The 13,055-nt window shown below is 46.3% G+C and overlaps 1 protein-coding gene across 1 annotated transcript; it reads left to right on the forward strand.

Moving 5' to 3' along the window:
* Window positions 1–556: 556 nt before the first annotated feature.
* On the forward strand, window positions 557–12,830 carry GAL3ST1 (galactose-3-O-sulfotransferase 1). Its single transcript, XM_036742015.1, has 2 exons — window positions 557–693; window positions 11,708–12,830. Exons 1-2 carry the CDS (start codon window positions 572–574, stop codon window positions 12,828–12,830), a joined length of 1,245 nt encoding a protein of 414 aa, XP_036597910.1. The 5' UTR covers window positions 557–571.
* The last annotated feature ends 225 nt before the right edge of the window (window positions 12,831–13,055 follow it).

Genomic DNA, 13,055 nt, shown 5'->3' on the forward strand with positions numbered 1-13,055 from the left:
GAATGAAACACGTGTGTGTGTGTGTGTGTGTGTGTGTGTGTGTGTGTGTGTGTACGTATACATGCATATACGCACATATTTATATGTCGTTTTCCTTTGGACGTGACCAATGGGGAAATTGTTTTGATTGTCTATGTATGTTTACAATAGAGATTTTGTTTTCCTTTCATTCTCAGTTACAGGGGAGCAGCATAGATGGGAGACATAAAGGTAGATTTTTGTTAATTGAAAAAAATAAATTAAACAAGATATCAATACAATTTTTTCCAATTAATCAACAAGCATTTGTTAAGTGCCTACTGTATACCAGGTACCACACTAAGCACTAGAGATTATAAGAGAGGCCAGAAGATAGTCTCTTCCCTCAAGGAGCTCAAGATCAGCACATGTTTGTTAAGCATCAGGCTGTGCCAGGCATGGCAGGTGATCAGGATACACAGGAAGGCAGAAGACAGTCCACGCTGGAGGATCACCCAGTCTACAGCCTGGATGTGTATGTTGGGAGGGGGTGGTGATGTCGGCTAACTTCAGGGCTCCTGCCCCACCCCTCTCTCTTCCCCAGGTTACTGAGATGCCTTCTCTGAGGAAACCCTGGCACTCCATGGCAAAGGTGCTCATCCTGGGATGCCTCTTCACCGGCTTCCTTCTGCTGTTCTATGCCTACGTGGCCCCCCTGCAAGTCAGCATGACTGAGTGAGTGGGGGAAGGAGAGAGGCATGGAGGGAATGGGGGAGGGGAGGAAAAACACATTCCATTAAAGGAAACAGCTCTGGTCCAGGGAGAACTTGGAGTCTTGGAGACTTGGAACATGCAATCCAGGTGCTTTTCCAGTTTAGCCAAGAGTAGGCTGGGGCAGGGCAATGGGTGGGGATTTACAGGTTGTTGTACCTGGGAGGGGCCTTAGAACAGGGAAAGTCAGAGCTAGGAGGGCCTGAGAATAGGGGATGTCAGAGCTGGGAGGGGCCTTAGAACAGGGGATGTCAGGGCTGGAAGGGACCTTAGAACAGGGTGTGTCAGAGTTGGGAGGGGCCTTAGAACATGGATGTCAGAGTTGGGAGGGGTGTTAGAATAGAGAATTACAAGCTAAGAGCCCCTGAAGGCTCAGAGTTCACATGAACTTGATTCTGATCTTGGGGCCGACCCTAAAGGCTCACTTTCTCTCTCTGGATCATTGCCCTGGGGCTACCCCAGGACAATCTCTAAATATGCTCATGTTTCTGTTTCCCCAAAGATGGGTCAAAGGGGTCCCCAGCTTCTCTGTGATCTCTCACCAGTCAGTGGAATTAAAATGGGAGGAAAAAGTGAACAGAGGAAGTTGGTTATTGGTTTATGATGGCTCTTTTCCTGTCTGTATCCTAAGTGTTCAAACTGTGATCATTAGTTATGTGAAAGCTATGCCCTCTGCCCTGAGCTCACGAGAACCCAAGGTTTGACTCATCCTGGGAGAGGCTGCTTCCAATTGGGCCCCTCTGGTTCCACCAGGTAGCCTTACCTTCATTGGCTGGGCCTTGGATCAATGGGAGCAAGGGGAGAGAGTTCCCCATCTTTAGGTATGAGTGTATATATTATGTATATGTACATGCACACACAGCTAGGTCCCAATTAGTACAAATAACCTGTGTTTGCGTTATTCAGATTCATACTGTATATTTTCATTAGACGGAAACCAGTGGCCACACTTTACATAATTATAACTTCAAATAGTGAGAATTTGAATACGTTGAGACTTGTATTCACACATTTTTCATTGGCATTCTTTCAGAGATATTTTAACATAGACATGTTTAAATAATATATCTTGTTGATAATTTTTGTTTTATATAACCTGTATTTCCCCTTGTAGGTTTTCCTCCTCTCCAGTCTCCCAGAGAGCCATCCCTTAAAAGAGAGAAAAGTGGAAGAGGGAGAAAAAATCCAACAAAACCCATCAACCCTTCGAAACAGACTCTCTGTCTCTGTCTCCCTTCCTCCTCCTCCTCCGCTTCCTCCTCTCTCTCTCTCTCTCTCTCTCTTTCTCTCTCTCTCTCTCTCTCCTCTCCCCTCTCTCTCCCCATATATATACATACATACACATACACATACACACATATATACAATATATATACACAATAAATATAAAAATATCTTTGGACCTCCATAGAGACAATTTTTTTGTTTTTTATCCAGCTATTGGATCAAATGATGCCCTCTCTGTAGAGTTGAAGCTCTGTCTTTGGGCCATGGATCATCCCCAGTGCCCCAGTCGAATCTCTTGGCAGTCTCAGCTAGTATAGCCCTGAGTGGTCAGCCTTTGGTTGCTAGGATTAAGCTGTCTCCATCCTGAGACTGTGCTGCTCTGATTGGTGGTTGCCATGGTCACCTGGGCCCAGCCCCAACCATGCTTCACTTCCTTCCTTGGCCATCATTTCATTAGCTGCCTGGCCACCGCACATTTCATGCATACCCTCTCCCCTGTTTTCCAGTTTGTAAACCATAACCAATCAATCAATCAACATTTATTAAGTGCCTACTATATGTCTGGCACTGTGCTAAGCTTTGGGGATACAAAAGAGACAAAAAACAGTCCCTGTCCTCAAGGAACTTACTGTAGAGGGGGAGCAGAAACCCAGGGATGCAGGGATCCCAGACCAAAGTTCCCAGGGCAAGGCTGCCTGGAATGAATTCGCAGACACAAGCATTTTTTAAGTCAAGGAGGCAAAGATTTATTATGCTTTACATAAATAAAGCAGGCAAGAGTTCTTAGGGAATCTGCAACCATAGAGAGGTGCAGGGGGAATCTTTATAGAAGCGAATAGGGGATTGGGGGGGACATGCAAGTTAGGTGTTTGGGGGTGGGATTAGGGAGTGGTTTAGGGGTGTTCAAGGAGTGGTTAGTTCTTAAAGGAACATGCACATTTAGTATCTACTGTGCAGGTGTATTACCCAGAGTTCTCTAGGAAATAGCCCACGGGGGTTTATTGGGGGGTGTGGTCTTTACCATGAAACATCACTAAGTTCACTGTCAGTTGGGGCTAAAGGGAATAGTTTCTCATCTAGTGTCTTGTTAGACAAAGTACTATGTCTAAAATACATGTTAGAAAGGACAGTGAATAGTAAATACGGTTATGACTCAGTGTACAGTCAGTTATCAGCATCTGGAATTCAATCTATAGTTGCACATAGCTGCTTACTGAGGAAGAAGCAGGGATAAGTTGGGTCATGCTGCCCTTTAGCTAGAGATAGCCTGGAATAGAATGTTTTGGGAATAAGATGTGTTTATGAGAACTGGATGTGCTTTGGAATTGGGGTTCAGGCACGGGCACCCAAGCAGAGGCTGTTAGAATTTAGGGTCCAAGTGCAAACACCTCATCACTTACGATCTAATGGGGAGACAATATGCAAACAAATACTTACAAAACAAACTTTAGACAGGATAAACAGGCAGTAACAAAGAGAGGGAAGGCACCGGAATGAAGAGGGGTTGGAAAAGGCTTCCTGTAAAAGGTGGGATCTAGTTAGGACTTAAAGGAACCCAGAGAGATCAGTAGTTGGAGCAGAGGAGGAAGAGCATTGAAATCATGGTGGGATGGCCAGAGACAATGCTGAGAGCCTAGAGATGAAGGGTTTTGTACAGGGAACATCCAGGGGGTCGGCCTCATGGAGGTCAGAGTACCTGGTGGAGGGTAAGGGGTAAGCAGCCTGGAGAAGTAGGAGGGGGCTATCTCCTCATATTAGAATGGAAGCTTCTTGAGGCTAGGGATTGGTTTTGCATTTGTATCTGTATCCTCAGTGCTTGGAAAATAGTAAGTGCTTAATCCGTATTTTTCCATTCATTCATTCATTCATTCACTCACTAACTCACTCATTCACTCATGCATTCACTCACTCACTCACTCACTCATCATTCATTCATTCATACCTGCCCTCAATGTGGCACATACATATCAGCCGATGAGAAGCCTTTATTTCACTCCACAGAAAATACATAAAATGCAAAGGATTCTTGGGAAATCAAAATCACTTATGAAGCTTTCAGATATCCCATCTGCTCCCCACTAGAAGACAGTTGAACTTGAGGTTGTTGCCAAGACAATCCCTTGACATTGGAGTGAATCCCTCTTTTTGAAGAGTCCCATGTGGTCCCCCTGAGACTCGTAGCACCAGCCTCTGGTTTAAAATCCCCAGAAGGCATGTGCTTCGGGGGCCACTGACCCCCTAACCTACTTAGGGTTGGCCTAGCTTCAGGATAGGAAGGCTAGCTGGTCAGTCACAGTCCAGACCTAAGCTTCCCCAAGATTAGGAAATTCCCCAGGGGATTGAGTTGAGGAAATCTGGGAGTTTCCCTCCCTGCCGTGAGGGTAAGACTGCAGCACTCTATTATCTTCCTCTCCAGATGCAGAAAGTTTGCAGAAACTTCCTTGCAAAATCAGCAACTGTATGCTCGATATCAGCAATTCACACATCGTAGCTTCAGAGTAAATCTTAGCACTTAGCGGAACAGGGATGATTAACCCTTCAAATGAAACCATCCCAGGTACTCATCTCAGAGTGCCACCAGTGCAAAGCTCATCTCCCCGAATTTTCATCCCCCATCCCCCATCCCTGGAATTTTCTTTTCTCACCTCCAACTCCTGGCTTCCTTCAAGTCCTAGCTTGCCCCTAACTCCTGTTAGAGACCTTTGCTGCCACCTCTTAATTTTCATGCCTCCCCTCTGAGATTACTGATAATTTTCCCTGCATATATATATTCTTTATACATTGGCTTTCTTTTTGAGATTTTTTTTATTTTTAGTTTACAACACTCAGTTCCACAGGTTTTTGAGTTCCAAATTTTCTTCACCTCCCTCCCCTCCCCCCTCCCCCCAAGATGGCATGGAATCTGATATATGTTCTACACATACCTTCGCATAAAACATATTTACACAATAGTCAAGTTGTAAAGAATATACATTTTTTTTAATATATCACCTGCCCCATCAGATTTTGAGCTCCCTGAAGGCAGAGACTGTCACTGCCTATCTCCACAGCTTCACACAATGCCTGGAATACAGTAGGTGCTTAATACATGCTTGCTGGCAAAGCATCACTTACCTCAGGGACTCCAAATCTAAATTAAATATGGGGTATATTACATACAGGTATCATAGGTATATACGCATGTCAGAGAGAACAGGCAAATATGCAAAAGTATTAACAAAATCTATTAACATAAGTATTAAGCAAAGCGATAACATGGTCAGCATAAACAGCTGTCCATACACCAACAAACCACAGAACAATACGGAGCTCATAGACAGATGTATCCCTGTTGTGTTGCAGGAGACTGGTTGGTGGTACAGCGTATAGAATGCCGGGCTGGAGTCACTAAGGCCTGAGTTCAAATGTGACCTCTGACATGCCTTAGCTGTGTGACCTCGGGCAAGTCACTTAAGCCTCGATTTCCTCATCTGTAAAATGGGATAATGATAGCACCCACTTCCCAGGGTTGTTGTGAGGAGCAAATGAGGTAACATTTGTAAAGGGCTTAGCACAGTGCCTGGCGCATACTGTAGGAGCATAAGAAATGTTGATTGACTGACCTATGGCCAGTAGGTGGCTGTGGTGAATTGTCTTTGCAGGACCCCTCGGCAGCCTAGGGGGCTGGTCTCTAAACGTGCTACTTGCCCAATATCTCCACAGCTAGACACGGAGCTGCTTTCTGGGGGTTTGCTAGCGGGTGCATCCCATGAATAATTTCTCAGCCCAGCTCTGCCTCCTCATTGAAGGTCTTGGCAGTGAACACCGGTTTGTTTCTGTCAGGGCTCTTTCTTGGGAGGTGAAGCCATAGGGTCTGTCGGCTTTTCCTCCAGCCAGAGGTAGGCATCCCGATTGGAGGGAATTCTAAATACTTTCATTCCCTGGCTGTGTTTGCCCAATTTTCTCCTGGTGCCTTCTTGAGCCCCGTCAGTTAATGTTGCTCATGCTGGCTACGTTTAGGGTATGAAGCGTGTGTGCCTGTGTGTGCGTGCGTGCGTGCGTGCGTGCGTGCGTGTGTGTGTGTGTGTCTGTCTCTGTCTCTGTGTGTCTGTCTCTCTGTGTGTGCGTGTGTGTGTCTGTCTGTCTCTGTCTCTCTGTGTGTGTGTGTGTGTCTGTCTGTCTGTCTGTCTGTGTCTGTCTCTGTCTCTCTGTCTCTGTGTGTGCGTGTGCGTGTGTGTGTCTGTCTGTGTCTGTGTCTGTCTCTCTGTCTCTGTGTGTCTGTCTCTCTGTGTGTGCGTGTGTGTGTGTGTGTGTGTGTCTGTCTGTCTGTCTCTGTCTCTGTGTGTCTGTGTGTGTGTGTGTGTCTGTGTGTCTGTCTGTGTGTGTGTGTGTCTGTGTCTCTGTGGGGGTGGTGGAGGGGTGAGAATTTCACTCTTCTATTCTCTAAGTAAGACTCATTAACTTGGAGTCGCAGAAAGGGACAGCTTCCTTTTACTGGCTTTTTTTTTTAGTACTTGGTATTCTTTTTAGAAAATTATTTATTTTCACATACTTTTATAATCTACCCTTTCCAACGTCCCCTTCATTGGAGGAAGGAAGGAAGGAAAGAAGAAAGATGTAAATATTTTTAAACATTTTATAACATTGTGTAAATTTCTATTTAATGTCTTTTTACAAACTGATTGCACTACTTTTGTCTTTGTAACACTGGATGTGAAATTAATGGGCCATAATTCACGTACTGGTGGATTCTGTTCCTGAGTAATGCTAGCCAATCAGATTACAGGTTTCTTTTTTTTTTTATGGAAGAATCACTTACTTTATTGTGAAGGACATCTGATACAGGACATCTGTTACTGTTATGTATGGGATGTTTTGTTTTTGGCAAACTGTAGTGCTTTGATTTTAATAAAATGAACTTGAATGAAGAAAGAAAGAAAGGAAGGAAGGAAGAATTGAGGGAGGGAGAGGGAGGGAGAGGGAGGAGGTGAAAAAGAGAAAGGAAGCAAGAGAAAAAGGAGGAAAAAGAAAGAAAGGAGGGAGGGAGCAAGAGAGAAAGAAAGAAAGGAAGTGGAGCAGGAAGGAAGGAGGAAGCTTTCTTCAAGTCCCAGTTAACATCCCACCTTCTAGAGGAGCCTTTCCTGACCCCCCCTTAACGCTGATTTCCTCTCTCTAGCTTGTCGGTGCCCAGATGCTTGCTTGCTGTCTCCCTCATTAGACTAGGAGCTCCTTGAGGGCAGGGACTGTCTTTTGCTTCTTTTTGCATCTCCTGGCATGTAGTAGGCGCTTAATAAATGCTTTTTGGACTTATTGACTATTGACCTATGTCCAAAGTCATCATGAATAATTTTTGTAGTGTTGGATCATACTTCCTGGTACCCTGGGTGGGGAGGGAGGGAACAAACATTTATTAAGCACCTATACGCGCCAGGCATTGTGCTAAGCACTTTACAATAATTATCTCATTAAATGCTCGTCACAATCTTGCACGGGACGTGTTATTACTATCTCCATTTCACAAATGAAGAGACTGAAACAGACAGAAGTGAAATTGTTTGCCCAGGCTATTAAACATCTGAGGCTGGATAGGAGTTCAGGTCTTCCCAGTTAAAGAATTATTTTTCAAATAAAGGAAAAGTTAAGAATATGAAGAGAAAAAAATGTGGTAAAACCAACCTGGCTTGTTTTTTAGTACTTGGTATTCTTTTAAAAAGTTATTTATTTTTAAAAAAAACCTACCAGGTTGGTCCAATATGATAGGAAAAATCTGCCATTATAGGCAATGTCCACATCTGTGGACCCTCCGGCTCTAAACAGGGCCAGAGCTGGGGGGGGGGGGTGTCTTGTCATCTCTCTCCTTTGGGGCCGTGTTTATTTTAATGGCTTTGTGAATGTTGTTCTTCCTCTTTTCCTGTCACCCTGGCTGTTGTTTTCTTGGTTCCATCCATCCAAACCCTTTGTAAGGCTCTAAGTGTCTCTTCCTTCTCTTAGAAAGTGATTGAAGCAGGCCAGCCCTTTGTGTTCCAGCAGAGCAGTGTGGTCCCCATCCTCTGTCCTCACTGGCGCTACTGGAGTGAGCATCTCAAAGAGCAGACGCTGAGGGGCTGATGATGAAATCACGCTTCTGCTTCCCTGGCCTGGTCTCCTTTTCCCAGTGGTGGTCCCATAGAGACCTGGGCTTTTATGGTACAAAAGCTGCCTTCTCCTCACAGGCACATCCTTCCTTCCTATGACCCCCTTCCCAGCAGCTCTAACAGGATGTGATCTGGCCATCCTAGTGGTCACCTAATGGTGGTGGCTGTCCACTTGTCCAGGTGTGATAGGCTCATCCCTTGTTCCGTGACCTTTCCGAATGGAACGGTTTTGTCCGGGGGCTTCACAGCCACCAAAACGATTCTCAGGTTTTTGCAGATGAATCAAACATGTGCTATCAAGCAGACCTGTAGACCCTAGGCCCCCTACAGGCCCCAAAGATGGTCCTCTGGAGGTTCCCCATCAACTTACCTCTCTTTTCTAGATCAGAGACCGATAATGCAGCAGTTCCCAAATGTTTGGGTCTGAGGACCTCTTTACACTCTTAAAAATCATTAAGGACCTAGGGTAGCCAGGTGGCACAGTGGATAGAACACTGGACCTGAGTTCAAATCCAGCCTCAGACACTTACTAGCTACGTGAGTGCCTCCAAAAAGAAAATCATTGAGGACTCCAAGGAGCTTTTTGTTAATGGGGGTAATATCGCTCCATATTCCAGTTATCAGTTGTTTCTCAGTGATATCTGACTCTCCGTGACCCCATTTGGGGTTTCCTTGGCAAACATACTGAAATGTTTGCCATCTCCTTCTCCAGCTCGTTTTATAGATGAGGAGACTGAGGCAAGCCGGGTGAAGTGACTTGCCCAGGGTCACACAGCTAATAAGTGTCTGAGGCTGGGTTTGAACTTATGAAGAGGAGTCTCCCTGATTCCAAGACAAGTGCTCTGTGCACTATGGCGCCCCCTAGCTGCCACCTAGCCATATTTACCATATTAGAAATTAAAACATAACATTTAAAAATATTTATTTATTCATTAAAAAATAACAAACCCATTAGCTGTTAATATAAATAAGATTTTTTAGTGAAAAGTATATTTTCCCAAACAAAAAAATTAGAGAGAAAATGGCATTATTTTACATATTTTTGCAAATGTCTTTTATATATCTTATGGAAGATAGTTATATTCTCCTGTCTGCTTTTCTATTCAATCTGTTGTAATTAGTTGTTTTGGTTGAAGTAGATGGAAAACCCACAGATAAGTAGTCAGAAAAGGGAGACAAAATAATTTAATAGGCAAGTAATGTCAGTATCATTGTGAAATAGCTCTGCCTTCATGGCCTCCCTGAAAGGGTCTTGGGGATCTCCAGGGGCCTGTGGATCACACTTTGAGAACCATTGCTTTAAAGTGATGGACACTGGGGCAATCCAAGTTTCCCAAGGTTGAGGACACGGGGCCTTTTGAGAAGAGCTCGCCAGCTTGGTCCAGCAGCGCCTTCTGCTACGAAATATAGAACCTTGTGCTTTCACCAGCTGGAGTTTCTCTGTGTGGTGCAAAGGAGCCGGCTTGGGCCCAAGGCCTAAGGAAACAGTAGGGCTCTCTCTGGTGCAGGAGGCTGGGGAGCGGGCCGTCCCTCTCTGATGTAGAGCACCCAGCATTGGCCTGTGGCCCTTTCTCCTCCAAATATTCTCTGCAGTCTGTCGGGCATTCTTTGTTTACCAAGGCCTCTGTTCTCTTGGCCAAGTCCTTGTCTACCTAAGGGAGTGTGTAGACCTCTCCCCAGACACTGTACCTGGTGTTTTTGAATGATCCAATCAATTGCTAAGTCACATGAGGCATCCTTAGCCCTGACCCTGCTATCAGTTACTCTGAAACCTAATTCCTTGACATTTTCTTTTAATGTCCTTATTTTTTAATCTCTGCTTCTGCTCCTAAAATCAGATGACCTCTATGAGTTTCCAGGTTAAAAAGAACAACATAAAACTCTTGAAGGAGCTTACATACATGGAGATTTTGTCTCCCTTTTCTAACTACTTATCTGTGGAAGGTTAGGTTTTCCATCTGCTTCAACCAAAACAACTAGTTACAACGGACTGAATAGAAAAGCAGACAGGAGAATATAGCTATCTTCTATAAGATATATAAAAGACATTTGCAAAGCTATGTAAAATAATGCCATTTTCCCTCTACATGCAAGGAGACCCAGCACAACTCACCTTGCCACGGTCACAGCACTGTCTATTTCTGACCCTGCTGTTGCTTTCTTCCTTCCTTACTCACTTCCCAATCAATATATTGATTCCTGGTGATTCTATTCCACAAACCCACTTGGTATGATGCTATGCAGTGATGTGCCAAGATGAAACAATAGAGTAGTGCCAATAGCTAGTGGCATATGATGAAGCCAGTAAACACAATGAGGCATATACTGGGCCTTCCCTCAGGGCAGGGAGGCAGCTCTGTTAGAGTCTGGCTTTAGTTCATCACAGGGTCAGGGCAGCTCCCCAGGAGACCAAGCAAAGAAACACCAGGGGATTTCTTACCCCTCGGCAGGGATAGGCCTCTGGCTTTCTGTTCCACGCACACTCATTCTAGCTTTACAGCCACTATGCGAAGTTGGCACTCAAGCCACTTTTATTCCCATTGTATAGATGAGAAAACTGGGGCTCAGAGAAGTTAAGCCACTTGCTCATTGTCATATGGTTAGTAAATGTTAGAGATGGACAGATAGAGAGATGGACAGATGGACAGACAGATGATGGATGGATGAATAAATAGATGTTTAGACAGATGGGTGGATGGGTACATAGATGATGGATGGATAGATGGTAGATGGACAGGTAGGTAGCTCTCTAGGTAGCTAGATGGATGGATAGATGGTTGATTGGATAGAAAACTAGATGAATGGATGGATGAATGAATAGATGGAGAAAGGATGATGGGTGAATATTTAGATAGCTAGATAAATGGATAGACAGATGGATGGGTGGATATCTAGATAGACAGCTAGATAGACAGATGAATGGATATCTAAATGGACAGAGATAGATGATAGATGGACATATGAATGGATAGAGAGATAAATGGATGGATGGATAAACAGACATATTTAGATAGATGGATAGGTAAATGGATGGATAGCTAGATAAATGGATGGATGGATGGACAATGGATGAATAGATGGATGGATAGATGAATGGATGGATGAATAAACAGATGGAGGAAAGATGATGGGTGAATATCTAGATAGCCAGATAAATGGATGGATGGATGGATGGATGGATGGATGAATGGATGGATGAATGAACAGATGGAGGAAAGATGATGGGTGAATATCTAGATAGCCAGATAAATGGATGGGTGGATGGATGGATGGATGGATGGATGGATGGATGAATGATGGATGAATAGATGGGTGGATGGACAGAGCGTTATCTAGATGGCTAGATGAATGGATGGACAGAAGAGACAGCAGAGAGAGCATTTTAAGAGCTTACTAAGCTCTGGGCACTCTGCTAAGCCCTGGGGTACAAACACCAGCAAACAATAGAGTCCCTGCCCTTGAAGACTTTCCATTTTAAGGAGAGGATGGTATACACACTGTGGCATGTCTGGATTTGAACCTCTGTCTCTCCTGACGAGGAGACAGTGCCAAGGAAATGGAGCAATCTGCCACCAGACCCCAAGTCTCGGGGCATGGCTCTGTCCCTCACGGGTTTCCCCTTTCTTTCCACGTCGCAGGCCCACAGCTGAAACCTCCTGTTCTCCGCCGACGCCGCCCATCAACAGCACCAGCGAAGGCTCCTGCCGGCCCAAGACGGACATCGTGTTCATGAAGACCCACAAGACGGCCAGCAGCACCCTGCTCAACATCCTCTTCCGCTTCGGCCAGAAGCACAACCTCAAGTTCGCCTTCCCCAGCGGATACAACGACTTTAACTACCCGGCCTTCTTCAAGCGCAGCCTGGTGCACAACTACCAGCCCGGCGACTGCTTCAACATTATCTGCAACCACATGCGCTTCCGCTACCCCGAGGTGCGCGGCCTGGTGGCCCCCAACGCCACGTTCATCACGGTGCTGCGCGACCCGGCCCATCTCTTCGAGTCGTCCTTCCACTACTTTGGGATGGTGGTGCCCTTCACGTGGAAGCTCACGGGCCGCAACAAGCTGGCCAAGTTCCTGCAGGACCCTCACCGCTACTACGACCCCAAAGGCTTCAACGCCCACTACCTCCGCAACCTGCTCTTCTTCGACCTGGGCTATGACAGCGGGCTGGACCCCCGCAGCCCCCAGGTGGAGGAGCACATCCTGGAGGTGGAGCAGAGGTTCCACCTGGTCATGCTGCAGGAGTACTTCGACGAATCCCTGGTGCTGCTCAAGGACCTCATGTGCTGGGAGCTCGAGGACATCCTCTACTTCAAGCTCAATGCCCGTCGGGCCTCCGCTGTCCCTCAGCTCACCGGAGAGCTCTACCGGCGGGCCACCGACTGGAACCAGCTGGATGCGCTCCTCTACCGCCACTTCAACGCCAGCTTCTGGCGCAAGGTGGAGGCCTTCGGGCGGGAGCGCATGGCCCGAGAGGTGGCCTCCCTGCGGCGGGAGAACGAGCGAATGCGCAGCATCTGCATCGACGGCGGCCGGGCCGTGGACGCTGAGGCCATCCAGGAATCGTCCATGCAGCCCTGGCAGCCGCTCGGTACCAAGACCATCCTCGGCTACAACCTGAAGAAAAGAATCAGCCGGCGGCACCAACAGCTGTGCCGGAAGATGCTGACCCCCGAGATCCAGTACCTCATTGACCTTGGGGTCAACCTGTGGGTCATCAGGCTATTGAAGTACATCAGGGAGTTTCTTCGGTGGTGACAGGCGGCTGCCTAGCCCTGGCCCACCCTCTCTCTTGTGACTCTCTCAGTCTCCTTCATCGCATTGGGGTCGTTCTTCTCAGGGACGGACATGGCGGCGTCCTCAGGGAGCCCACCTCGGCAAGACTGAGCAAGATCTGACCATCAACCTCTGAGCCTACGGGAAGGTGAGACCTGCATCAGAGAGGGCCAAGGCCGAGCCCTCAGACAACCAAGACAGAAGAGA

The sequence above is a fragment of the Trichosurus vulpecula genome, chromosome 1 (assembly GCF_011100635.1).
Source record: "Trichosurus vulpecula isolate mTriVul1 chromosome 1, mTriVul1.pri, whole genome shotgun sequence".
NCBI lineage: Eukaryota > Metazoa > Chordata > Mammalia > Diprotodontia > Phalangeridae > Trichosurus > Trichosurus vulpecula.

What these genes read in the sequence shown, in the direction of transcription:
- GAL3ST1 (XM_036742015.1), top strand. Translation starts at nt 572, where the DNA reads ATGCCTTCTCTGAGGAAACCCTGGCACTCCATGGCAAAGGTGCTCATC. An exon ending in CTGCAAGTCAGCATGACTGA is followed by an intron (nt 694 to 11,707) that starts GTGAGTGGGGGA and finishes TCCACGTCGCAG; the next exon opens with GCCCACAGCTGAAACCTCCT.